This window comes from Heteronotia binoei, chromosome 21 (assembly GCF_032191835.1).
Source record: "Heteronotia binoei isolate CCM8104 ecotype False Entrance Well chromosome 21, APGP_CSIRO_Hbin_v1, whole genome shotgun sequence".
Classification (NCBI taxonomy): Eukaryota; Metazoa; Chordata; class Lepidosauria; order Squamata; family Gekkonidae; genus Heteronotia; species Heteronotia binoei.
The window spans coordinates 95494214-95522207 of record NC_083243.1 but is presented as its reverse complement, the minus strand read 5'-3'; the positions used below and the strand labels follow the sequence as shown (position 1 = coordinate 95522207).

General features: G+C 43.5%; 1 protein-coding gene across 7 annotated transcripts in view; it reads right to left on the bottom strand.

Moving 5' to 3' along the window:
* Window positions 1-27994, bottom strand: part of CKAP5 (cytoskeleton associated protein 5) — a 154884-nt gene that overhangs the window by 109135 nt on the left and 17755 nt on the right. For all 7 annotated transcript variants that reach the window (XM_060261131.1, XM_060261132.1, XM_060261129.1 and 4 more), the window contains exons 2-7: window positions 24028-24119; window positions 16383-16576; window positions 13583-13789; window positions 12380-12551; window positions 305-437; window positions 3-106 (exon numbers count right to left, since the gene is read on the bottom strand). In XM_060261131.1, the coding sequence (XP_060117114.1) occupies window positions 3-106; window positions 305-437; window positions 12380-12551; window positions 13583-13789; window positions 16383-16576; window positions 24028-24084 (867 nt within the window). In that variant the 5' untranslated portion in view covers window positions 24085-24119. The remainder of the gene's footprint in view (window positions 1-2; window positions 107-304; window positions 438-12379; window positions 12552-13582; window positions 13790-16382; window positions 16577-24027; window positions 24120-27994) is intronic.

Below are 27994 nucleotides of genomic sequence, written 5' to 3'. Positions count from 1 at the left end.
ACTACTTTGTCATAGAAGTCTTTAGGAAGTTTGGAGAGAATTTCCACAGCTTCCAAAAGTTCATAAGCATCTACCTGTGGAACAGCTTCATCTCCATCATCCCCTCCTGCAGGGAAAAAAAGACAAGATAAATATGGGCTAGCTGTATGCTCACTTTATTATATGAATAATCAAGAGTCAGAGAGGAATGAATATTAACTATATAAATAGTAACATTTCTGGAATAACAGTCTGTTTTCCTGACAAGTCCAATCTTACCCTAATCAACAAGTTTCCAAGAGTGAACTTTCATGTCAAGCATTACCTCCATCTGCATCTCCACCAGCTGCCTGTTGCTGTTCAAACTTTGCTTTCATTTCTTGCTGGGAACGGAGGAATCTAGTCTGCTTGGGAGCAGATGATGGTAGTTTGACCCATTCTTCTTCAAGATCTTTTAGCTGCAAGAATAAAAAAGACTGCAAATTTCAAGAAAAACAAGCCATGTGGACACACTGCTGCTTTCCCAAGTTGCAAGTAAATACTAGGGATGGGGACAAGCCAAGTGATGAACCAAAATATGAACTGAATTTTGCCCTGTTCGAGGCTTGCAAGCTGAGGTTTGTCACGCAGATGTTTGTCAAACAAATTTCCAAGCTTGTGGGAATGGTTTGGAGCAGCTTGGAAAGCAAAACCTACCCACAAAGCCTGCAGTGAGAATGTTAGATAATGGTGGGGGTGGTGACCAGTGTTCCCCCTAAACTGAGTTAGTGTGAGCTAGCTCACAGTTTTTTAGCCTCTGGCCCAAACATTTTTCTCTTAGCTCAGGAAGGATGGCCCCAGAGCAAACTAATCTATGAAGCAGCTGAATCGCTAACTCACAACTTTAATGCCAGTAGGTCACGAAGTTGAATTTTTGCTCACAAGACTCTAAGTAGGGATGGGCACAAACCAAATGACAAACCATGATTCGGGAATGAATCAGGCCAGTTCATGGTTTGGTTCTGAACCATGCCTCCCCCCTGAACTGTCCTTGAACTTCCTGAACCTCCATGGAAGGTGTGGAAAGTTTGAGGACAGTTCCTGCCCACTTGGCTTCCCAAAGCACCAAGCAGCTGCAAAGCGCCTGAGGAAACCAAGGGGAGGTAGTTTAAACTGCCTCTCCAAGAAGCCCCAGCCAATCTGCAGGGAGAGGTCTCTTGTCAGCTCTGCTGCACCGTCCTGTTTCAACTGGGCACCCCAGCAGAGCCTAAAGAGCAACTGATGCTGCAGAGAGAACTTTCCCTACAGGCTCAACTCTTTTGTGGGGTCTGCTGGGGCGCCCAGTTAAAACTGGGCAGCGCAGCAGAGCTGGCAAAGCAGCCAATCCTTCAGGGGGACCTCCCCCTGCTTTGAGAGCTCTGCTGCACTGCCTGGTTTCAACTGGGCACTCCAAAAGAGCCTGAGGTGGGGACAGGTCTCTCCAGTCTTTATTTGCTTCCCCAGCCAGCCCCTGCCAGGGATAATAACAAATATGGGAATTCAGGGTTAAAGGAACAAAGCAAGAAATTATACCCAACAATAGACTATTAACCAAGTACTAATAACAAATGTCTCTGTACTGCCCAATAAGGTGCAAATATATTTTGTATTATATAATATCATAAGCGGTCCGTAGTTAAAGACCAAATATGGAACTTCGGAGGCTGTACATGTACATACAATGCTCCAAACTATGAGAATCTCTTCCCTTTAAAAGTTCAATATCAATATTCAAATATGCAATCTCAGTTAAAGTACACTAACAAATCAAATGGGCAATAACTATGTTATTCCTGCTCACAAAGGCAGGAAGTATTTCAATAGCTGACAGTGCTGCAACATGGTTCTTCTAGCTTATGACAAAAAGTTACCAAATGTTTCCAAGTAAATCAAAGCAGTCAGCAATGTAGATCAAATGCACAATGGCAATATATGCTTGCTAAAACTTGCTCTCAGAGGCAGAAGATAATTCAGCAGCTGGCAGCGCTGCAAGGTTCTTCTTTCTTATGTTCAACAGTTGCCAAATGTCTCAACCCATTTCAAAACAGAATATGCCTCCGAGTTAGATGGCTGTTTCATGTATCAGACTTCCTCAACTGTCTTGTATACCTTTCTGCTTGATCTTAAATGGAACCTTGATCTTAAATGGAACCTAATGAGAACGGAAACGTTAATGCTATTGCAGGCTAAGTCTGCATAAGAACTTTATTCTCATTGGGTTCCATTTAAGAAAGAACAACCCTCCCTTGGACCCAGGGTCCAACAGTTGCAGGTGGCTGTACTTCCCTGGGCCCATCCTCCCGGAAGGGAATGTAATAACTGGGCTGGGCCAACCCTCCTCCAGTTCCTCATATGGCAGGGCCAACCCTCCTCATATTGCAGCACTGCCAGCTGCTGAATTATCTTCATAATTAACCACAAATGGGAAATTTGGGGAAACTGTGGTTTCATTGGTTCGGGGTTCATCTGATTTGCAAAATCAACAAAACACTAACTGAATCACCCTTTTCCCTGGTTCATGCACATCCCTACTCCACAGCTTAGAGAGATCATTGGTGGTGATGTTTTCCAGCCGTGAAAACAGAAATAGGGACCCTCAAATGCTACCAGACAATAACAGAGTTCCCTTCTCAATGCTTGCAATGGGAGGAGACAATATCTATGAGCATCCAACAAGCACACATTGCCTTTGCTTGCAGGGCACGGTGCTTTGGGATGTACTAGCGCATAAAAGAGCTTTGCTGCTGGGCATGAGGGGGAGGGTTGCTTAACCAGCCTATTGTCAGGGGCTGAGCGGGCTTAGCTTTGCCCTGGTTTCCTCTGAGGCACCACTCTTTTTTATTTGTTTTCTTGGGGCAAAGGGTGGGAAAATCAGGATTGAATTCCTCTTTCTCACAGCAAGCATTTTGGTTTAGCAGGAGATTGCTGCTGTCAGCTTTCCCTTCCCTTCCTTTCAGTTGCAATGAAGGGATTTCTTTTTTGGGTGTTTTTGTTTTGGGGTTGGTTTTGGGAGGGGGCTTTAATTTAGGGGATGTACTAAACAGATTGACAGAATTGCCCACTGGTAACAATAGGAGAGCCCTGAAGGCCCACTGGAAATAAGCGTGTGGGTGGCTCCCAGGTCCCAGACGGGGCCGGAGGGTCGCCCCTGCCCAGTAAAAACAGGTTTCTTACCTGTTACTGATGATCTTCAAGTGGTCATCTGTGCAGTCACACTGATGGGATATATGCGCCCACGCCGATCACAATTGGTAAACTTGAAAGCTGCGTATTTCCGCGCCCCAGGCCCAGTGCAAATGCACAGAAGCCCCACTGCGCATGCCCACTGGGACCGGAGCGGACATCCTGCCAGTTCCTTCTGACCGCTGCATGATCCACGAATGGACCAGCAGCAGAGGGGAAGGAGGGCGGGTAGTGTGACTACACAGATGACCACTCGAAGATCATCAGTTACAGGTAAGAAACCTGTTTATCTTCTTCGTGGTCTCTATGCATCACACTGATGGGAGACTAGCAAGCTAACAGCCTACCTGGAGGGTGCAACGGTCCATCCGCAGGGAAGAGACTGAAGAACAGCACAGCCTACCGATGAACCCTGATGCCAGTGAAGGTCCAGCGCATAGTGCCTGATGAAGGTATGCGGGGAGGACCAAGTGGCAGCCTTACAAATGTCCCGCAACGGCACCCCTTTCATGAAAGCTGCGGAGGTGGCCATTGCTCTAGTAGAGTGAGCTCGGATAGGCCCAGGGAGAGGTCTCTTGTTTAACAAGTAACAAAGCTTTATGGTCTCTGTAATCCACTTGGAGATTCTTTGAGACGAGATCTTATGGCCCAGTGAAGCTGAAGCGTACGAAACAAAAAGTCTGGGGTCCTTTCGAAATGGCCCTACCCGATGTAAATAAAAGGAAAGTGCCCTTTTTACATCTAGAGTATGAAGTCTTCGCTCTGATTCCATGCTCAGGTTAGGAAAATAAACAGGTAAACAAATTTCTGTGTTCAGGTGAAAAGAGGAAATCACCTTAGGCAGGAAAGTGATGTCTGGCCGCAACCAAACTCCCTCAGTACTGAAGCACAAATACGGGTCATCACAGCGTAGTGCAGCAAGCTCGCCCACTCTGCGCACAGAGGTAATAGCTATCAAGAAGGCTGTCTTCCATGTCAGCAGCTGGAGGGAACATGTCGCCATTAGCTCGAAAGGTTTCCCCGCCAGAGCATGCAAAACTCCCAGAAGGTCCCAAATTGGAGCAGAGTATCTGGTTGACGGATACAGTCTAATAAGACCTCGGAGAAACCTTATTGATGATACCGCTAACCCTTTATCCAGTAAAGTGAGCAAGAAGTCTAGGATCATAGGAAAGCCTGCTATCCTCGGATTAACCGAGGCGTTTGAAGCAAATTGAACGAACCTCGACCATTTGTACTCGTAGGACTTCCAAGTAGATTGTTTCCTATTATTTAGGATGACATGCTGTGCTCTTACAGAAAGTGACCCTACATCAGTCTCCACGCTGTTAGTTTTAGATGTGGAACATCATGGTGGATCACTAATCCCTGGTGGGACAGAAGAAGGTTTGGGACTATGGGAAACTGATGGAAGATTCCCTTGGATAGTCGCACAAGTGGAGAGAACCATTGTTGTCTGGGCCACCAGGGAGTGCCAAGAATCCCTCTCGGTTGCTTGCTGTAGATCTTGTGCACTACTCTGGTGATCAATGGAATGGGAGGGGAACAAGTATACTTGTTGTTGGGTCCGCGGGAACAGCAAACCGTCCCCCAAAGACAGTGGATCCACTCCTCCCCTGCAGCAAAATCTTTTGCACTTCGTGTTGCTGTGTGTGGCGAACACATCCACCTCTGGTGTCCCCCACTTCTGGAAAACAGGTTGGAGAAATTCCCAGTTGAGTTCCCACTCGTGGAGTGCGGCTCCCCCACAGGCATTCTGGTTGCCTGGAAGATGAGTCGCTGCTAAAGCCGTGTTTGTTTCCCTGCAAATCTCCCATATGCGCAGAGCTAACAGGCACAGCTTTCTTGATACTGTGCCCCCTTGCCTGTTTATGTAGGCCAACGCGGTGGTGTTGTCTGTCAGAATTGCCATCGTCTTGTTCGCAATCAATGGCAAAGGAAAGAATGGCATGATGAATCACCAATAACTCCAGAAAGTTTATGTGATATTGTAGATGGCATTTGGGCCACCTGTCTCCCACAGAAATGCCGTTCACATGTGCTCCCCACCCCCACAGGGACGCATCTGAAGTTATAGTTATTGTAGGGTTTTGTCTGTGGAATGGCACTCCTTCTAGAAGGTGCCGTTTCTGCTGCCACCACCCGAGGGTAGATAAGACCGACTGTGGAATGACCATCTTGCGCGATGGAGGGTCCATCTGGCATCGGAAGTGTCTAAGGAACCACAACTGTAATATTCTCATGTGGAATCTGGCAAATACTAGAACTGATGTGGTCGAAGCCATTAGACCCAGAAGGCGTTGAATTTGCAGTGCTGTAACTGTCGAATTGTGAAGGAAGATCTGCACAAGGGATATAATGTCGTCTGCCTCTTTGTTGGTAAGAATGCCTTGCAGGCCTGGATTGCTCCTATAAATTGCACCTTCTGGGAAGGCTGAAGGCAGGATTTCTTCTTGTTGACCTGTAATCCCAACTCCTGTAGGAGGGCCAGAGTGGTATTGATATGTTGTACTAGACGAGATTCTGACTCCGCTACCAGAAGCCAGTCGTCTATGTATGGGAATACTGTGATGCCCTGCAGTCTTAGATGGGCTGCAACGACCACCATTGTCTTTGTAAAGACCCGAGGAGCCGTGGAGAGACCGAAGGGTAAAGCTCGGTATTGATAATGAGCCGTCCCGATGGTGAATCTGAGGAACTTTGTGAGCTGGGTGTATGCTGATATGAAAGTATGCGTCCTGCAGGTCCAGAGTGGCCACCCAATCCCCTTGATTGAGAAGAGGAAGGATGTTGGGTAAGGAGGTCATTCTGAATTTGTGGTGTGAAATGAAGAAATTTAGGGCTCAAAGGTCCATGATGGGTCGAAGACCTCCGTCTCGTTTCGGAATTGTGAAATATTGAGAATAAAACCCCTGTCCCTCCTGATTCACTGGAATTGGTTCTATTGTGTCTTTGTGAAGGAGCGATTGAACCTCCTCTCTTAGAGTAGGAGAAGGGGTGGTGTGGACGAAGGTCGGAACTGTGGGTTTTTGATGGAATTCTGTCTGGTAACCCAGCTGGATTATCGACAGGACACACTGGTCTGTAATTATTCTGGACCATGCCTGTAAAAAGGGGAAGAGTCGGGTACGGTCCAAGGTAGGAGGGAGGGACGTAGAGCAGGGGAGAAACCAGTCAAAGTCCCTGCTTGGGCTGTCTATTTCCCTTCTGGCGAGAGGACTGGACAGAGGCAGGAGAATACTTGGACTTTGGATTGTACAGAGGCTTGGAAAAGGATGTCGTGCTTTTCGGCCTCCATTGCTGCTCCACAGGTGGTTTCGAGAACGGCTTTTTGCTCCATGGTTTGGTCCAAGGGCGTTTGCTCTGCGATTGGGATGAGATAGGAACTCCCAAATTCCTGGATGTTCTAATGCTTTTGTCCATCTCCTGTAATACAGAATCCGTATTGGCACTAAATAATCCGTTTCCCTCAAAGGGGAGATCCTTGATGTATGCCTGCATGTCTGGTTGTAATGCAGTTGACCTTAACCAGAAGTGTCTTCTTAGAGTGATGGCTGTAGTAATAGTCTTTGCCCCTATGTCTCCTGAGTGCTTGGCTGAGTTTAGCTGTTGTTTGGCCAACGTCATACCCTCTTTCTGGATCTTCTTAATAGCATTTTTTTGCTTGTTCAGGAAGATTGGGCAGAATAGTGGACAGCTGTTCCCACAGAGCGTATTGGTAGCGTCCCATGCAGGCTGAGTAGTTTGCGACTTTCACGTCTAGCGAGCCTGCTGAGTAGAGACGTCTTCCTAGGTTGTCGAGCTTCTTCCCTTCCTTGTCAGGAAGAGAAGCGTGCGTCTTTCTTGCCTTTGACGACGAGGCTACAACCACTGAGTTATGTTTGGGGTGGTTGAATAAAAAGTCGGCTGTGGATTCCTGAATTCTATACATGTGATCAAGTCTGCGAGAAGATATAGGTGTGGACGCAGGCTTGTCCCATGAAGCTTTTGCTGTATGTAACATCACTGTGGTTAGCGGCAGAGCTATCGCTGTGGACGTGTCCATCTGGACAATGTCAAAAATGTTGTCCATGACTACAGGTTGAGGTTGGACTGTGGGTAGAGATAAGGTCTGGGCCATTCGTTTTATGAGGTCCCCATAAGATTTGAGGTCTTCAGACAGGGATATGGGTTGTTCCTCAACCACCTTGTGTGAGGGTGATGGTTCTTCCGGCGACGAAGAAACCCCTTGCTCCTCCGGGATCGAGCCCTCTTCCGATCTGGGGGAGCCTTCCAGCGATTCCGTATGCTCTGATGGAGGCCGCGGTGTGTCTGGAGCCGGAACCGACTCTGGAATCATGACCTGCTCAGCGCCTCGGGAGCGCGGAGACACTTTCTGCCAACGAAGTGATTCAGCATCTGGTGGTTTCGACACCGAGGCAGATGGAGCACGTTTTGGAGGCCTATAAGACGTCCGAGATCTGCAGGATGCTTCCGAGTGCTGGTCCCATTCCGTCTGTCTCGGGAGAAACCAAGGAAAAACTGAAGGCATCGGATACGATCCATATAGATATTGCCATTGCCGCTGATCCCACGGCAGTGGAGGTGGCAGCCGTCTGGGTGGAGAGCCTTCTTTAGGCCGCAGTCTTGGCGAGCGGCTGTGTGGGGATCTATCCCTTTCCGAATCCCGAGATCAGCGCCGACATCGAGGGCTCCGGGATAAGTCTTGCTGAAGGCTTCTGGAGCGATCACGTCGAAGACTCTGGGATCGATGTTGAGGAGTGGAAGAGCTCCCTCGACAAGGACTGCAGGATCGACCCTGATGAGGGCTGTCAAATCGATCCCGAAGCGGGCTTCGGGACCGAGGGGTCTCAGCAACCGTATGAATGAGTTCAGGAGGACTGTCCTCCGCACCCGAGCGCTGCATTAGCTCTAGGACGCGGTCAGAGTCAGATGAGATGGCAATCTGAGTTGACGTGGAAGCCAACGTCGGTGGGCTTAGCCGACGGCTTGGCGACGCGAAAAGCTTCAGTGGTGGAACAATAGGGGCCATTGGGTCCGATGGAGAAGCTGGAGAGGAAAGAACGCCAGCCTTGCTGTGTTTGAGCTTGTCCGTCTTCTTCCTCTTTTTCGCTTCCGGCTGAGCTCCCTTCTCCTCCCTTGGCCGTTTTGCAGGAGTGGAGGCTTAGATGCCAAGCCCGCTCTCTTTGTGGAGCGATCGGCATCGGAAGGGGGACTGTCGGTATCGACCAACTCCGATGTCGATTGTTTGTAGACACGGTCCGATGAAGTTGACATCTTTTTTGGAGACAACACCTGCTCCATCAATGCAGCTGCTAGGCGGGCTGCCCGATTCTTTTTTGTCTGCTTCGAAAACCTGGCACAATGTGTGCACGAGTCCGGTCTATGCGACTCTCCCAGGCAGAGTAGACAGAGTGTGTGGCCATCAGGTGGGGCGATTTTACTCCCGCACTTTGCACACCTCTTGAAAAATCCCCAACACTTGTCCATGCGAAGGGGAAGGGGGGGGGGGTTAAAGAAAAAAGGGGGGGAAGGGGAAAGGAGCTAATAATCCTTTCCTCCTCTACTCTCACCAAACTAACGAAAGAAAAAAACACACTAAGAAAGTCTCTGGAAATCCAATGAATCCTAATAATTCAAGAAAAGTTCACCGACCGTAGCGATGATCGACTGATCCAAGTGGCGGTCAGAAGAGAACTGCCGGGATGTCCGCTCCGGTCCTAGTGGGCAAGCGCAGTGGGGCTTCTGCACATGCGCACTGGGCCTGGGGCGCGGAAATCCGCAGCTTTCAAGTTTACCGATCGTGATCGGCGTGGGCGCCTATATCCCCTCAGTGTGATGCACAGAGACCAGGAAGATTTACTTTGATAGTCCACAGAGGGAAGGATGGTGGGACTGGGTAGAAGCAAGCACCTGCAGGCATGCAGGTGGCTCCCAGGCCTAGGCAGGCTTGTTCTGCTCAGTGATCACATTTTCAGTTGGACAGAGGGTGGTCTAGTCTATGTACTCCTGAACCCACACCTGACATCTCCCCCAAAAAACACTTTTCTGGGAGCACCTTTTGGGGGTCCGTGACTCAGACCCCCAAGTCCAACCTGCATGCTGATCCTACACTGACCAGGCGGTTGGACTAGATGGCCTGTATGGCTCCTTCCAACTCTATGATTCTGTGTAACTTGTGGGATATGTGGAGGGGCATCTCAGGGAAGTACACTACGAGCTGGATGCCTCTACATCACACAGGGTCCATTCTATACACTACTGAACCCGCACCTGACATACCTCGATGACCTAGGGGGCCCACTTCCTGCATAAACTGGTTCACAAACTAGTTCAGGTTTGCGAACTAGCTTGGGAGGACACGCCCTGGTTTGTGCCCATCCCTAGTAAATACAGCTCCTTAGGCCATAAAGCCAGTTGCAGACTGCCTAACCAACTACAAAGAGGTGAAAGAAGCAGGGTAGGTTGCTAAAATACATTCAGTGAATTACACTAAGTGCAGATAACACCAAATAAACATACTGACAACTTCATGGGAGCACTCTCCCATGATCATACATCAGTCTGAGCTGCTCCATATATGCATTTTGCAGTTCACATAATTAATGCTATTACTTGCTAACCTGAATATACAAAACTGCTATCGCACATCAATTATATATCATTTTATCAAGTCTAGCAAAAGAAGTGACAAGTCTATCATGAAACTGCTGCAAATTCAGTCAAACTTTACAATTATAAAATAGGAGTCAAGTTGCACCTTTAAGGCCAACTTAGTTTTTTTCAGAATGTAAGCTTTCGTGTGCTCTAAGCACACTTCATCAGATGAGGAATCCGGTACAGTGAGCAGAGCCACACACAGCTGGTAGGCAGTAGCTCAGAATGCAAAATGGTACAAATTTAAGATCCAATGACAGAATAGTAAAATTATCTGGTAGGCAGTGGTTTAGAATACATAATGGTACAAATTTAAGATCCAATGACAGAATAGTAAAATTATCTGGTAGGCAGTGGTTTAGAATACATAATGGTACAAATTTAAGATCCAATGACAGAATAGTAAAATTATCTGGTAGGCAGTGGTTTAGAATACATAATGGTACAAATTTAAGATCCAATGACAGAATAGTAAAATTAACAAATTGAGCAAACCTTTGATCTGAGTAGCATGAGCGTGAGAAAGCAATAAAACAGTAATATGTCAAAATGTGAGAATGTCTGTTAATGACTCTATTGTTATAAGCCTGTGTCAAAAGGAAGGCATTTCTATCTCAGAAGTTTTGCCATCCAACAAATTTATATATAGTTTGCCATTAGGAGAAAAATACATTAAAATATAGTGGGAGATGGGTACAGTATATGTATAAAATTTACTTTTAAAAAGTAAATTAGGTGGACAAGAACGTCACTACCCAATGTATTTCTCTTTTAGCTGTATTGACATACTCAAACAGGGATATTGGTTGTTTATCCCATTACATATACTGTACCCATCTCCCACTATATTTTAATGTATTTTTCTCCTAATGGCAAACTATATGTATGTTACATGTTAAAAGGTAAATTTGTTGGATGGCAAAACTTCTGAGATATAAGCCTGTGCCAAAAGGAAGGCATTTCTAACAATAGAGTCATTAACAGACATTCTCACGTTTTGACATATTGCTGTTTTATTGCTTTTGCATGCTCATGCTACTCAGATCAAAGGTTTGCTCAATTTGTTAATTTTACTATTCTGGATCACTGGATATTAAATTTGTACCATTTTGCATTCTAAACCACTGCCCACAAGATAATTTTATTATTCTGTCATTGGATCTTAAATTTGTACCATTTTGCATTCTGAGCTACTGCCTACCAGCTATGTGTGGGCTCTGCTCACTGTACCAGATTCCTCATCTGATGAAGTGTGCTTAGAGCACACGAAAGCTTACATTCTGAATAAAACTAAGTTGGTCTTAAAGGTGAAACTTGACTCCTATTTTGTTCTACTAATTCAGACCAACACAGCTGCCCACTTGAATCTATTTACAATTATAAGATGGAGACACTGAAACAGATCCAAATGCTTCATTACATAAACAGATGTTTTTTGCTAGTGGACAACAATAGCACAAGTAGGAGTTAAGCAGGCATTTGCTACTTTCCCCCAAAGGAGTCCCACTTTAAATAATTTGTGTTACTTTTTAAAAGTAGACTGTTCATAAACAAATGTCCAATATAACAGAAAAGCTAAAATGCCCCTCTAATGGGATGAAAGTTTGATTGCAAACTGGATTCATTAAAGTTCCAAAAACTGTTTTCCAAATGAGCAGAATTATACTGCAAAAGTTTCACCAGATGTATTTTCACATGTCACATATGTCATCACTGTGTAAAAAAAAATCAATACAAAAAAAGGTTTCAATTTAAATTAAATGCTTCAATCCTATTCCATGAGTGCATGAGCACACTGAGTCATTTGTTACCATTCTGATCTGGCCTATATTGCTGGGCTGACTCAGGGCTAAGGTCCAAGCTGCAAACACTTTGTGAATGCATGTTCTAGTATTGCTTTGCCATGACTGTCCCTCTTCCCTGATACAGCTGCCCTAAACATCTAACAAGTAAAATGTGCTTTCCTTGGCTATCTTGATTCAAGGCATGGGAAGAGTTTAGGACATCCACTAATGGAGTGCATTTTAAACAATGCCTAACTCCCCCACATGATGTCCCTGGAGTATACACCATCTAACCAGGCCTGTAAATAGTGAATGTACATGAGCACCAAACACAAGGCTAGGCACCATGCTGAATGCCCACCACTGCACACGTTAAATTGCAAACAATGCAAGGCAATCACATTGAGGTACTCAAACTAGAAGCAGAAGAGACACTGCAAATACAGCATACTTTATTTTAAAATATACACTTTGCTAACCTCAAATTATCCCTGCTAAGAATATGACTAAGAACACACCCATGGATTCCATAGTACAAAAACAGTATGAACAAGAACTCTCAATAGAATAAAATGCACTTGTCAGTGGTAAGATTATTTGTAGACTGCTATGTAAGTTCTGAAGACTAACTCCTGGAGCTGGACTTAGAAGTTATTCTTCTGGGCAAACCTTCTGTTGTCATAAAAGCATGAGGAAGTATATGGCTAATCAGCATCTGATTGCTACGAATGGCAGATCCAGAAACTTGCCAAGCTTACCTGAACAGAGTTTATATTCTGTAATGGAGGTCTAAGTGCATCCTTTATCCATCGATAGATCTCTATGGCAAGAAGTTTGGCTTCATCTCGAACAGCCTTCTCTCGAGACTCAAAAAGTTTTGGCAATACTTTAATTATTGGTTTCAGTGAAATTATTTTTGAACCAAATTCACTGAAAAATAAATAGATATTAGTTTACCATAGCATGATTATGGCATACATCTGCTCTAGTGAGCCCTTAAACATTATTTTAAAAGCATAAAATCCAGCTTGCTATGCAAATGGGTTCCTCTACATTCCTTTCATATGGAATTTTTAGGATGACCTATTTTGGGGGCACTTCTATTAACTAACTTTAGCAGGGTGGTAATATTTTGTTCAGCTATAAATGAGAGTATGTTGCAATCCAAAACTTCAGCAACAGCTAGGAAACAAACTTGTAACAGCTACAGCACATATACAGAATATCAAAATATTATTACAATTTGTCAATAAAAACCACAGGAATACATAACCAGACTCCTGAAGACAGAAACTATTATTTCACTGAACATTAGTTTAGCACAGATTCACTCATTAAGCATTTAACATATAGAAAATTTTTTCTTAACTGATTTAAATTATTCCACTGTTGACAAACAAAACATGATGAAACTGGTATGACATGTGTCTAAAGGTGAGATCCCAAGGATTATTCAGATGCACTCAGCAGCTAGCACAAACCTAAGTGAGATTCATCTCCTGTCTTTAATCAAAATGTCATCACCAAAAGACACTGTTTGAAAAACTGCAGGCAGGGGAGAAAGAAGACCTGGTGTGTTGTTATTTAAAGAACAAACAGAAAACTCTTGGGAGTCTAGCATTAAGATGTCAATTCTTTTGATCATGGCCAATGATTTTACAGTTCCTTTGTCATAACATTTGCAATTCTTTATAAAATCTAAAAAGCAACAACCTATGGCATCCAAGCTCTGAAATACTCCTATGATGGCTCCTTTTAAGAAGTATTAACTGGATCAAATGCTTGCCATGGCAGCACATCAAGATACTATGGAGTCTGATGAAGTAATAATTTCAATAATCTGTTTTCCAGAAGGCAGAGTGAGCATAATTGCTGTTTTACTGCACTTTAAAACAGACTACAATACCAACATCCATTAATCATCATCTCCTCCCCTTTAGAGTACAGCTGTGTCTTCTTACCTTAGTGCTCTCCTCAGTGTCTCTATGCATGCTACTATAATCTTAGGGTTCTTGTTGTCCAAGCCTTTAAGTAGCTCTTCTTGCACTACTTCCCCTTTTTCAATTTCAACAAACATAAGACATATGTCTATGCCCAGCTCCTTGGCTCTTGCTTTAGGCTGGTTGAACACTTTATTTACAACTCCAGAGACTACTTCACCTGTTGTTCTTTTAAAATAAGAAAAGCACAAAATTAGGCAACACAATACTGTGATGTAAACTAAAATTAATAGCCCTATTACTTTTGGTAGTCATACCCTCTTTTCCAAATTTGTTATTATGCCTCTAATTCTTATTTACATATATTTCCATTTAGTGTTGAACTTTTGTATACATTATTAAAAGGCCTAAAGCATATGTTTAATTATTCTGTTCCCAAATATCTGTCCTGGGACCTGTTTTGTTCAACATCTTCATAAACCTGTCTGCTCAGCAATTTCATCGAATGCCCACGAGTTCTTGTATTGTGAGAAAGGGAGAAAAGTACTTCTTTCTCTACTTTTTCCATCCCATGCATTATCTAGAGGTTTACAAGATAATACATGGGATGGAGAAAGTAGAGAAAGAAGTACTTTTCTCCCTTTCTCACAATACAAGAACTCGTGGGCATTTGATGAAATTGCTGAGCAGACAGGTTAAAACGGATAAAAGGAAGTACTTCTTCACCCAAAGGGTGATTAACATGTGGAATTCACTGCCACAAGAGGTGGTGGCGGCCACAAGCATAGCCACCTTCAAGAGGGGTTTAGATAAAAATATGGAGCAGAGGTCCATCAGTGACTATTAGGCACAGTGTGTGTGTGTGTGTGTGTATAAATAAAAATTTTGCCAGTGTGACACAGAGTGTTGGACTGGCCTGATCTAACATGGCTTCTCTTATGTTCTTAAATGACCTGGATGAAGGAATGCTTAATAAATATGCAGATGATATTAAATAGGGAGGGGTCACATGTACAGTAGAGGACAGAGTCAGGATACAGGATGATCTTGACAGGCTGGAAAACTGGGCTAAAACAAATAAAATTAATTTTAACTGGGATATATATATAAAGTTCTGCATTTAGGTAGGATAAATCCAGTGCATCATTACAGGATTGGGGAGACGTGTCTTGTTAGTGGACCGTACACTGAGCATGAGTCAGCAGTGTGATGGGGTGGCTAAAAAGGCAAATTCAATTTTGGGCTGTATCAACAGAAGTATAGTGTCCAGATTGTGTAAAGTGATGGTATCACTTTGCTCTGCTCTGGTTAGACCTTACCTAGTATATTGTGTTCAGTTTTGGGCACCACAATTTAAGAAAGATATAGACAAGCTGGAATGTGTCCAGAGGAGGGCAATGAAAATGGTAAAGGGTCTGAAGACCAGTGCTCCCTCTATGTTGAATTAGTGCAAGTTAACTCACAGTTTTTAAGCCTCTGGCTCACACATTTTTGTCTTAGCTCAGGAAAAATGGCCCCAGAGCAAACTAATTTATGCAGTAGCTCACAACTTTAATGCCAGTAGCTCATGAAGCAGAATTTTTGGTCACAAGACTCCACAGCTTAGAGGGAGTATTGCTGAAGACAAAGTCCTACAAGGAAAGGTTCAAGGAGCTGGGTATGTTTAGCCTGGAGAGGAGACAGCTGAGAGGTAATATGATCACCATCTTCAAGTACTTGAAGGCTGTCATATAGGATGGGGCAGAATTGTTTTCTTTTGCCGTGTTCTGGGAATGGAGTAGGGGGTCACTGGGGATTTATTTGTGTGTAGGAAGTATTTGTGAATTTCCTGCATTGTGCAGGGGTTGAACTAGATGACCCTGAGATCCCTTCCAACTCTATGATTCAATGAAAGAGTCATACCCACCCTAAGCAACATACAAAAGATGTCTCTGAAATACAGAATTGTCTTACATTCTACAGATACATACTAAAGCCTCATTCATGCACATGCAAGTGCATTACAGCCAGGTGAACATGCGAACCAATTCTAATAAGAATTGCATTAGAGATTTGGAAATTCAGTTTCCCATGGCCAGTTCACACATTCATGTCATTCCTTTATCAGTCATTAAAACAATCAACTTCCATGAATCATCCCACTGGAAACTACTCTCTATAAGGGAGGTAGAACCCGTTTTGAAAAAGATGAGTTAAATGTCAGTGCTTAAAAACTCCACAAAAATACTATGCTCCTCTAGAACAGGCAACATAGTATTTTACAAGCGAAAGAACTAACCAACTGGAGTTTGATCTAACATATATAATACAACAGGATGAAGCAATTAGCTGTTTGAAGTTCAGAAGATGTAGGCCATAACATGCAACTATGGGTTACCATTTGGTATTTTATTCACAATCTATTTTTGCACACGTCTTAGCTGCAAAAACAGCATTTCAAGAATTCAGTTAAGCAAGTCTGGATTTTTTTAAAAAATTGCCTGCTTATTTTCTATAATCTTGACAATGTAGGTTTCATTTTAAAGTTTTAATCCATATGGCTCTAAAAAAACCTCTTTAAACTATGGCAAAAATATGAATTTGGGGCAATTGATTTAAAATGTAATAGCTGCACAAGGCACTCAACAGGAGAAGTTCATAGAATCAAGAGTAAGATCAGGGCAACAAGTAAGAACACATGTTTCACAGGGATATTTCTTAAACCTTAAGAAGGGTCAACTCCGTTCAAGTAGAACTTCCAGACCAACACCTGTTAGGCAAGATCACTGCAAAATGTTCATACAGTCCCCTGCAAAAGCATCATACTGAACAATAAACTTACTTTCCTGCTACATGAGCATTTTCAATATAGGCGAGTGCTGCTTCTAATCCTTTCAGCTGAGCTACTGCATTGGAATCTATTACAAATTTCTTTATAAGTCCAAGGTACTTGGACCATTCAGGGCTCTTCTCATCATCTATTTTCTCAAACAGCTTCAAAGCTTCTTCATAGCCATTTAATCTGGCTTTCCACAACTAGGAAGGAAAAGGTTCCAATTAGATTTCTGCTTTAGTCAAATAGCAAGATGTTGGTAATGTTAGTTTTCTTACATTCAGACAAGAACAGAAAAGCAGCATGTGGATTTATAGTTATGAATATAAATGCCAGCTGTTCTTATTCTCTTCTACCTTAAAACATTACAGTGTGAAGCATTAATCAATTACAGCACATAAAGAAAAAAATGACTATGGTCCCAAGAATATAACTGAACAGTGATTCCCAAGATGCCACAGTACAGCCATATGCTATGTATCAAAAAACACTGATGTGTCTGAGAAACCATACATTAGATCATCATTCATTCATTTTTACCACCTCAAATTACTACATAAAGGATTAGACTAGGCATTATTTGAAGTGACTCATGAACAAATTTGGCTACTCTGTAATGGAAATAAACACAAAATAGCTGCTGACAGAACCAACAAAATAACTACTCAGAAGAAAAACGAATATTAAATGGCAGGCTGGCTTGCTTATTGGAAGACTATAAATGTATGGGGAAAGTGCAGTACAAATACACCCAGGCCTCAGTTCTTCCATCAATACAATCATAATTTACACCAGCTCAGATCATGAGCAGTGTTCCCTCTAAGCTGAGTTAGCATGAGCTAGCTCAGATTTTTAGCCTCCAGCTCACACATTTTTGTCTTAGCTCAGGAAGAATAACCCCAGGGCACACTGATTTATGCTGCAGCTCACAACTTTCGTGCCAGTAGCTCACAAAGTAGAATTTGTGCTCACAAGACTCTTCAGCTTAGAGGGAACATTGATCATGAGCTACTCAATGCAAAATTCAGGCTTAAACTGAAGAAAACTGGGGAATCCATTAGGCCATTCATGTTTGACCTTGATCACATCCCTTATGAATATACAGCGGAGGTGAAGAATAGGAACTAGAGTTGAAAGACAAGAGTGTCTGAAGAACTATGGACAGAGGTCTGTGACATTGTACAGAAAGCAGCAATCAGCACCATCCCAAAGAAAAAGAAATGCAAGAAAGTAAAGAGGCTGTCTGATGAGGCTTTACAACAGGGGTGGGGAACCTTTTTTCTGCCAAGGGCCATTTGGATATTTATAACATCATTTGCTACAAAATTATCAACCTAAAAAACAATGCTCCGCTGAGGGAGAATGATTCAGGCTGGCAAAATTAATGCAAATAATTGCTTTTCTATTTGAAATCATGTGGGGAGAGCCTAATTTGGCACACACAACCTGAGCCCACTGCCCTAGGCAAATGCCTAGGTCCAGGGATTTTTCTGTAGAAAAAGCCCAGCAGGAACTCATTAGCATATTAGACCACATCCCCTAATAATAGCATATTAGGCCACACCATCTGGGATAATCAAGTGCAAATTGAACTGGTGGTAGCTGGCTTCCACCCTCCACCCCTCCCTTCATGTGGAAACTACAGTTGCTCCCAGCAGATCTTTAAAGGCACACACATACCCCAGAAGCAGTCTTTCACAATGCCCATCACTCAGGCTCCAGAGAGAGGAAGAGGGGAGGAAGGAAGGGAGGAAGGAAAAGAGGAAGAGAAAGAGAGAGAGAGAGGAAGGAACGAACAAAGGGAGGGAGGGAAATAAAGAAATGGGGGAAGAAAGGGAAATGAAATGGAGGGAAGAATGAACAATAAAGAAATGGGGGAAGAAGGAATAAACAGAAATAAAGAAATGGAGGAAAAGAAAAGGAAATTAAAGGAAATAAAGAAATGAGGGGGAAGAACTGGAAAGAAAAAGAAATAAAGAAAGGGAGGAAGAAAGGGGAATAAGGGAAACAAAGAAATTGGGGGGGGGGGGAGAAATAGAAAGCAAGGGAAATAAATGAGGGGGAAACTTACCTGAACTGTGACAGTGACTTTTCCAGGCCCCGAAGCAATCCTGGCTGGCCAGCTAGGCCCCAGGGAGGCTACAGCACAGCTGGGCCCTGGGATCCCTGCTGGCTAGCTGGGCCAAGGGGAGGCTGCTGCACAGCACGACTGGGCCCCATGATCCTTGCCAGTCAGCCGGACCCCAGGGAGGCCACCACATAGCTTGGCTTGGCCCAGCAATCCCTGCGGGCCAGACCAAATGATCTCATAAATGGCCCTCGGGCCGGACGTTTCCCACCTCTGCTTTACAAATAGCTGAGGAAAGAATGAAAGCAAAAGGCAAAGGTGAAAAAGGGAAAATTCACCCAACTGAATGCAGATTCCCAGAGAACAGCAAGGAGAGATAAGGAGGCCTTCCTGAAGGAACAATGCAAAGCAATAGAAGAAAATAATAGAATGGGAAGGACGAGATCTCTTCAAGAAAATTGGAGAAATCAAGGGAACGTTTTGTGCAAAGATGGCCACGATAAAATGGACAAAAGATGGACAAAAATAGCTGGGAGCTGACAGAAGCAGAAGAAATCAGGAAGAGGTGGCAAGAATACACAGAATAATTATACAAGAAGGATCTCAATGTCCTTGACAACTATGACAGTGAAATCACTGACCTTGAGCCAGACATCCTGGAGTGTGAAGTCAAATGGGCCTTAGAAAGCATTACTAACAACAAAGCGAGCAGAGATGACAGTATTCCTGTTGAGCTATTCAAAGTCCTAAAAGATGAAGCTGTTAAAGTGATGCACACATTATGGCAGCAAATTTGGAAAACGCAACAGTGGCCACAGGATTGGAAAAGGTCAGTTTATATTCCAATCCCAAAGAAGGGTAATGCCAAGGAATGTTCAAACTATCGCACCATTGCACTCATTTCATATGCCTGCAAGGTCATATTCAGGGCTCTTTTTCTAGCAGGAGCTCCTTTGAATATTAGGACCCGCCCCACCCCCCGATGTAGCCAATCCTCCTGGAGCTTACAGTAGGCCCTGTACGAAGAGCCCTCTAAGCTCTTGGAGGATTGGCTACATCAGGGGGCATGGCCTAATATGCAGAGGAGCTCCTGCTAGAAAAAAAGCTCTGGTCATGTTAAAGAGCCTAAAAGCTAGGCTTCAGCAGTATGTAGATTAGGAACTACCAGAAATTCAAGCTGGGTTTTGGAGAGGTAGAAGAAGTAGAGATCAAATTGCCAACATTTGTTGGATTATGAAGAAAGCACAGGAGTATCAGAAAAACGTCTATTACTGTTTCACTGACTATGCCAGGGGTGGGAAACATCAGGCCCAAGGGCCGGTTACGACACTCGAGATCACTTGGTCTGTCCCTCGGGGATTGCTGGGCCGAGCGCCCCCCCCCCTCTCATGGGCATTATGAAGGACTGCTGCTGGGGTGCCTTTAAAGGTCTGCTGGGAGCAGCTGAAGGCAGGGAGGGAGAGCTGGCAGCAGTGGGAACCAGCTACCACCAGTTCAATTTGCACGTGATTATCCCAGATGGTGTGGCCTAATATGCTAATAAGTGTGTGACCTAACATGCTAATATTAGGGGATGTGGTCTAATATGCCTGGACTGAGGCATTTGCCTAGGGTGGCAGGCCGGTGTGTGTGTGTGCTGAATTAGGACCTCCCCCACCATGACTTCAAATAGAAAAAAAATATTTGCAATAATGTTGCTGGCCTGAATTGTTCTTCCTTGGCCAAGAACTGTTTTTTAAGTTGATAATTTTGTATGGCCTGCGAATGATGTTATAAATATCCAAATGGCCCTTGGCAGAAAAAAGGTTCCCCACCCCTGGACTACGCTAAAGCCTTTGATTGTGTGGATCACAACAAACTGTGGCAAGTCCTTAAAGAGATGGGAGTACCATCCCACCTCACGTCTCCTGAGAAACCTGTATAAGGGTTAAGAAGCAACTGTCAGAACAGGATATGGAACTATTGATTGGTTTAGAATAGGAAAAGGAGTTCAACAAGGATGCAGATTGTCATGGTTATTTAATTTATATGCAAAGTACATCATGCGGAATGTTGGCCTGGATGAAGCAGAAGCCAGAATTAAGACTCAGGAAAAACATCAACAACCTCAGATATGCAGATGATACCACTCTAATGGCAGAAAGTGAGGAGGACCTAAAGAACCTCTTGTTGAGGGTGAAAGAGGAGAGCACAAAAGTAGGCTTGAAACTCAACATCAAAAAAATTAAGACATCCGGCCCCATCACTCCTTGGCAAATAGAAGGGGAAGACATGGAAGTCGTGACAGACTTTACATTTCTGGGATCCAAGATCACTGCAGATGGTGACTGTAGCCATGAAATTACAAGACATTTGCTCCTTGGGAGGACAGCTATGGCGAACCTGGGCAGTATAATAAAAAGTAGAGACATCACCCTGCCAACAAAAGTCTGTATAGTCAAAGCGATGGTATTTCCAGTAGTAATGTATGACTGTGAGTGTTGGACCATAAGGAAGGCTGAGCGCAGAAGAATAGATGCTTTTGAGCTGTGGTGCTGGAGAAGTATCTTGAGAGTCCCTTGGACTGCAAGATCAAATCAGTCAGTCCTAAGGGAAATCAACCCTGACTGTTCCCTGAAAGGTCAGATGCTGAAGCTGAACCTCAAATACTTTGGCCACCAAATGAGAAGGGAGCACTCACTGGAGAAGATCCTGATGCTGGGAAAGACAGAAGGCAAAAGAAGAAGAAGAATATTGGATTTATATCCTGCCCTCCACTCCAAAGAGTCTCAGAGCGGCTCACAATCTCCTTTACCTTCCTCCCCCACAACAAACACCCTGTGAGGTGGGTGGGGCTGGAGAGGGCTCTCACAGCAGCTGCCCTTTCAAGGACAACCTCTGCCAGAGCTATGGCTGACCCAAGGCCATTCCAGCAGGTGCAAGTGGAGGAGTGGGGAATCAAACCCGGTTCTCCCAGATAAGAGTCTGTACACTTAACCACTACACCGAACTGGGGACGGCAAAAAATTAGATGGCTGAACAGCGTTACTGATGTAACTAACACGAATTTGAGCAGACTTCAGAGGAGGGTGGAAAAAAGGAGGGCCTGGCATGACTTTGTCCATGGGGTCACAAAGAGTCAGATTCGACTGTGCGACTGAACAACAAAAAAACCCATATGATATCATTTTTACTCAAAATACCAACGTGCTAAAACATTAACACTCTTGCACTACTTTGCTTATTTAAGTCTTTATTAATTTAACTGACACCTCTTGCTTTGAAATTCTGCATCAAAATCTGGAGGCAATGTCGTAATCTTGAGTATGCTATTAAGGTGTATATCGGAAGGCTTCAAATATATTTTTGATGTATTGACATTTGTTGCAGAAAAGAGCTGTTCACAGACAGACATTGTCCCAAACATAGACTTTTAGAAGCAAAAGACTTAAGCTGGGGGTAATCAGGACACAGAAACGGGTAAGATTTGCTAATACCAACTTCAGAAAGCTTATCTTCAGTACAGCATCACACTGCAGATCCATTATTTCCATCTGGAGCTCCTCTGGAACTTCATGAACATCCACTAAAATGGATTATGGAAAAATCCAAAATCTCTGTTTAGGTTTCAGAAGTCAGAAAATCTTTCTTGCTAATAATTTCAAAGTTCAGAAATCATTATTCTGTAATTCTCTGTGTATAAATGATCACTAAAGAGATATTTCATGGTGGGAAAGTGTGCCAAATTATTTCTTGAAGTTGCTGGAGAGTCAGCAGTACAGCACAGGGCTGGTGCCCTATACTGCCTGGATTGGGAAACAAACCCTTTCCCCAGCCCACTCTCATGGTCTATGCTCTGAGCCTAGACCCAGGGGAAAGCATGAAATGTCTGGGCATTGCAAGCTCCCCCTCCCAAGTCTACTCAGAGTAGCAGTGGCTCTCTATGGTCTCAAGGTGAAGTCTTTCTCATAAGCCACAGCCTGGTCTTTTTCACTGAAGGGGCCAGGGATAAAACCTGGGACTCTCTGCATGCCAAGCAGAGGCTCTTCAATTAAGCCACAACCTCATTGCCTATCTAAAGTCAACACTTTTGACAACATCCCCAGGGGTGGGTAGAGGGTATGGCACAGAGGAGGACAGGAAGAAACTCTTCAAGAGGCACAAATTAGTACAGGGACTCCAGCACCAACCAGCAAACAGGGAAGTGAAGGGTACACAATAAAGAACAGATGGAATAAAAGTGCAATAGCCCCCTTCCAACTGCACAGCCACCCAAGTGACTGGGAAAGGGATGGTGTCCCAACAACAAAGTGGGAAGAAGCTGCTGTCTCCACAAACTACCCAGGTGCTGACAGAGTTCAAGATGTTGCAATCCAGCATGTCCTACCCCAGCAGTGCCAGCAGAACACTGAATAAGTAGAGGCCAAGGCTGTGTGCCTGGGGAAGGGGGAGGAGGCAGAAAGCAAGTGGAGAAGAGCCACCTCAGCATGACAAGCCACAAACCAAAAAAGAAAATTCACCCCGCACACATACATTATAGAAGGCAACAGTGAGGAGGGGAGGCAGCTCCAGCTGCACCCACAAGAGCCACAGTATGACAAGCCCAACAAAAAAAAAAGTAGAAACACACGCACAGGCCATAGGTTTAACACCCCGGCTTTCAATTCCTTGTGGGAATTATATGATAGGATTCTTATCATCACATCCTTATTGCCATTTGTCCCTTTAGTTATCTGAGACACAATAATCAAAGATACTCCATGTGAAATAGCCAGCAAATACAAGAACTACAGAACATCAATATTAGCAAAACAGAAGCTACATCTCTTTTAGGAACACCCTGATTTACATATGCTTCAAATTCAAAAGATGACAGTTAATTACCTAGCTTGGAGAAGCAACTGAGAGTGAACAGGCAGTCACTTACCATGTGACAATTTATCAAAATAAATATTTACCCAGCTGGTAAACAACCCATGTGTAGCATATTCATTTGGTGAAAATTTTATCACACCTTTGGACCCTCCCACATTTCTAATCAAATGTCTAAACTTGTCTTCAGAAACCGGCAAGATACTAAAGACTTGCAACAAACTAAAAGTACACACAGTAATAAATTAGTTAATAATCCTATTGGTAAGTAATACAGATGATCATTCACTATGCACTTAAACACGGCTTTTTAGAGCAGGAACACAAAGGAATGCAGTTCCAGCTGGCTTGGCATCAGGGGGTGTGGCCTAATAGGCAAATGAGCTCCTGCTGGGCTTTTTCTACCAAAAGAGCCCTGTGTGAAACAATGGTGATGTCAGGAGGTGTGGCCTAATATGCAAAAGAGTTTCTGCTGGGCTTTTTCTACAAGGAAAGCCCTGCACTTAACTATTCAACTCAATCTGAGCCACAATTTGTATATATAACTACATCTTCTATATAAATGTCACTTTGCAGCAAACCCTGAAGAGTTCATTTATAAAGTTTGTTTTAAAATATACCAATACAACCTTCTGTTTCACAACATTCCTCAAGGTGAGAATAGTAGACTCTTCCAGTATAGTCTGTAATCCAAAGCCAAGCAAACAAATCATTTCAGGGACAAGATTATCTTACCTTGTGTTCACATTTCTGATCAATAGGTAATTTCATCCATTCACTATCATCTGCCATGATGCTTCAGCTTCGTTATAAAATCACACTAACTCCTGAGAAAGGGAAGAAGATCAGGTTAATAACTTCCCTGAATAATGAGAATAATGAGCCCATTTGCAGGAAGGGCAGGATAAAAATCAAATAAATCAATCAAAAAATCAATCAAAGCAAGCATATTTGAGCAATAGTGGGAAAATTTCATAAAAACCAACCCCTCCATCACCCCCAAAAGTAACACACTGGCAGAATTTTGATAGGGATAAAGTATTGGATAAACATATAGAGCAAAGGTCTATCAGTGCTATTAGCCACAAGGTATAGCTGGAACTCTGTCTGGGGCAAGCGATACTCTGTATTCTTGGTGCTTGGGGAGGAGGGGACAACAGGGGGAGGGGTTCTAGTGTCCTGGCCTCACTGGTGGACCTCCTGATGAAACTTTGCTTTGGTCACTGTGTGACAGAGTACTGGACTGGATGGGCCATTGGCCTGATCCAACATGGCTTCTTTTATGTTCTTATTGTGTATGCTTATTTTTGGCATACTCCAAGTGCAATTTCAATTTCATTTTTATACTATCTTTCTTCCAAGGAGCTCAGGAAAGTATACATACCAGGGGACCCCCAACCTTTTTCCCCCCCATGGTTTTTGAAATATTTTAATATGTTAAAAAAATACAGTAAAATATTTTTGTTTGAAGAGGAAAAAATATATTGCATGATGACACTGGTTGAGGTTTACTTGAAAGCTGCACCTGATTCCACAATATTTCAATGGAGTGAGAATTAACAATTCAGCAACCATGATCCCTCCATTTTGACGTCAATCATTTATCAAAGCCAGGATCATAATGTAAAGGTACATGAAGCAGCAAAGGAGATGAAAGCCAAGCTTAATCATAGTATTCTTCCTTGAGCACTTTTGGAATTGACATAGTGTGGTGAGCACAGACACAAATTGGCTGCCAAAGGAGGCTGAGCCACTAATAAAATGGCTGCTGCAGCAGCTTAATCTTCAGTCACACAGTGAAAACTCTTGTGCTGTGGAGTGGAGGCAGCTGGTACCAAAGCAATGTTTTAAAAAATTGACACAGCCAATCAAATTGACAGAGCCAGTTTGGTGTAGTGGTTAAATGTACGGACTCTTATCTGGGAGAACCAGGTTTGATTCCCCACTCCTCCACTTGCAGCTGCTGGAATGGCCTTGGGTCAGCCATAGCTCTGCAGAGGTTGCCCTTAAAAGGGCAGCTGCTTTCAGAGCCCTCTCAGCCCCACCCACCTCACAGGGTGTCTGTTGTGGGGGGAGAAGATATAGGAGTCTGATTCAGAGAGAAGGGCGGAATATAAATCTGCAATTATTCTTCTTCAAATCTCCAATAGCCAATCAGAAGCCTAGCTAGGCAACAATTTACCTGGACCACCCACTTTCTAAAAACACTTGGTGAGTGCCAGGGAAGTTATTGGGCAGGCACCATTATACTGGTGGGCGCATTGCTGGGGACCCCTGTTATCGTCCCATAAAGTATTCTCACAAACCTGTGATGAAACTAGTCCAAGGTCTCTAAATAAACTTCACAGCTGAACAAGGGATATGAACCCAGGTCCCACTAGTCCAAGTCCAGGCCACTATCTACATCACAGCACGGGTTCTGACATACAATGACTGAAATAATTGTCATTTCCTAATACTGAAATAAATGAATGAGACAGAGAGAATTGCAACTAAGATGGGATAACAGCCTGGATGGGTAAGACTTGAAAGAACAGGGCACTGAATGTGCAAAAAGCTCTGATGTCATTATGTTAAATACTGACTGGACATCCAGCATAAGTACTTTCACACTTAACTGTATGTGATTACGCTATCAGGTCTCAATGGACAAAAAATAATGGTGCAAATGAAAGATTTTCAACTCTTAATACCTTCCTTCCCCATACTACTACTTATCCAGGCATCTGCCTAACATCTTGGTACATTAATACATATTACAACCTCATACATGCAAGCTCCTCTATTTAGTGACAAACTCATCACACCACCCCAGACAATTGTTCAGCCAGTCTGCAAGTGAAACCCTCTCTTGCCAAGTCCAGAAATTTTTAGAGGGAGCTCCCATATGCAACAAAATCTATCGCTACTCTGGGTATTCCATTCAGGATCCCAAGCACCAACGAAAAAGCCAATCTTAATCACAGATGCACACACACGTAAGAACCTAAAAACTACCTCCCATGCAACTCTGAATCAAAATATTGTCTGATCTAGTTCAATCCATAACCATGCAACCTGCTTCTAAGGTTCTTGACTCCAGTAGAGAAACTCCACATTCCTGTCAGATAAACAAAAACATAAGGGCCACACATCTCTACAATCATGGGAAGCTTATGTTTTTACAAATTAAAGCAAAGACTTCTTTGTATCAAGCACCTGAACTACAAAGCAGAGGTATGTTGCTTTGGACAGTCATATAATTCAGCCTTGAGAAAATCCAATCACTGTTTTACAGGGTTTCTTTTTTAAATCAAAAAGTGTGTCCGTGCAGCCATAGATTTTTAAGCAGCATACACAGTTAACAGGCTTGAGTGCTCAGAACTCCCAAATGCTAAACAAATCAAATACATATTGTCTTTTCTATTACTTGTATGATAAAATTCAAATACAGATGAGATTTAATTTTACTTTATTATTAAGCTAATATAACAAAAGTTCTTAAACATAAAACCAATACATCACAGCAGAGTAAAATAGACAAAGCCAGCATAACATAAAATAATTCTACAGATTTAAACTAAAACAAAGCTGCATGAACCATACTGATGTATTATGTTCCTTTAAACTCCAATGGAGCAGGAGGCTTCTCATTTCTTACATTCTAACATAAACATCAGACTCTACATCAGCAGCAACAGGACTGGATTGTCCCAGGGTGCCAGTTTGTCAAGTTGTGTGGGATACCTTTCTGCTTGTGCAGGATAAAGCTGTGAAGAGGATTATTGGAAGTTTAGACCTACCACCAGTTTGCATGACCCCTTCCCCTCCTGGCTGCTAAAATTAGGAGGGGAGCAGGGCTGGGTCCAGGAGACAGGAAACACCTCTCTGAGAGACAGGCCAGCTGCTCCTGCCTTGAAGTGAGCAGTGGTGTGTCCACTCCCGAAGAAACCTCTTCTGGATCCAGAAAAACTGAATAACTACCATCCAGTCACAAATGTACAATTCTTGTGCAATATGTCTGAACAAGTGGTACTGGGCCAGCTTCAGAGATTCCTTAATGTAGGGCTTTTATTCTGGGGGAACATGGCAGAATAGAGTTCCGGAACCTCTTTACAGAATTCCCCCCCCCCCCAAAAAAAAGTCAGTAAAAGTTCATGGGGGCACCCATGTGTTTCTCCTTCATTTCCCTCTTGAGAGTTCTGGCACCTCTTTTTCCAGAAAAAAGGCCCTGCCTGAATGAAACAAGATTATTTAGACCCATTCCAATCTGGTTTTGGGCCAGGTTATGGGACTGCAACAGTCTTGGTTGCCCTTGTGAATAATATGCACCAGGAAATGATCGGGAGAGCATGACCCTGTTCATTCTCCTGGATCTGTTGGCAACTTTTGATACTATCAATCATGGTATCACTCACCTTTAGAGACTAGGGGGCACTGTTTTGTGGTGGTTTCAGTCTTACCTCAAGGATAGGTTTCAAAGCATGGTGCTGGGGGACTGCTGCTCTGCACCTCGACCTCTGGAGTTCCCCAACCTTCCATCTTGTCTCCCATACTTTTCAACATCTATGTAAAGCCTCTGGGAGAGGTCATCCAAAGATTTGGGCTCAGTCACCATCAGTACGCAGATGATACTCATTTCTATCTTACACTACCAGCAGATTACTGGAGACAGTTTCGAAATGGATGAGGACTCACGAGCTGAAACTTAATGCTCACAAAA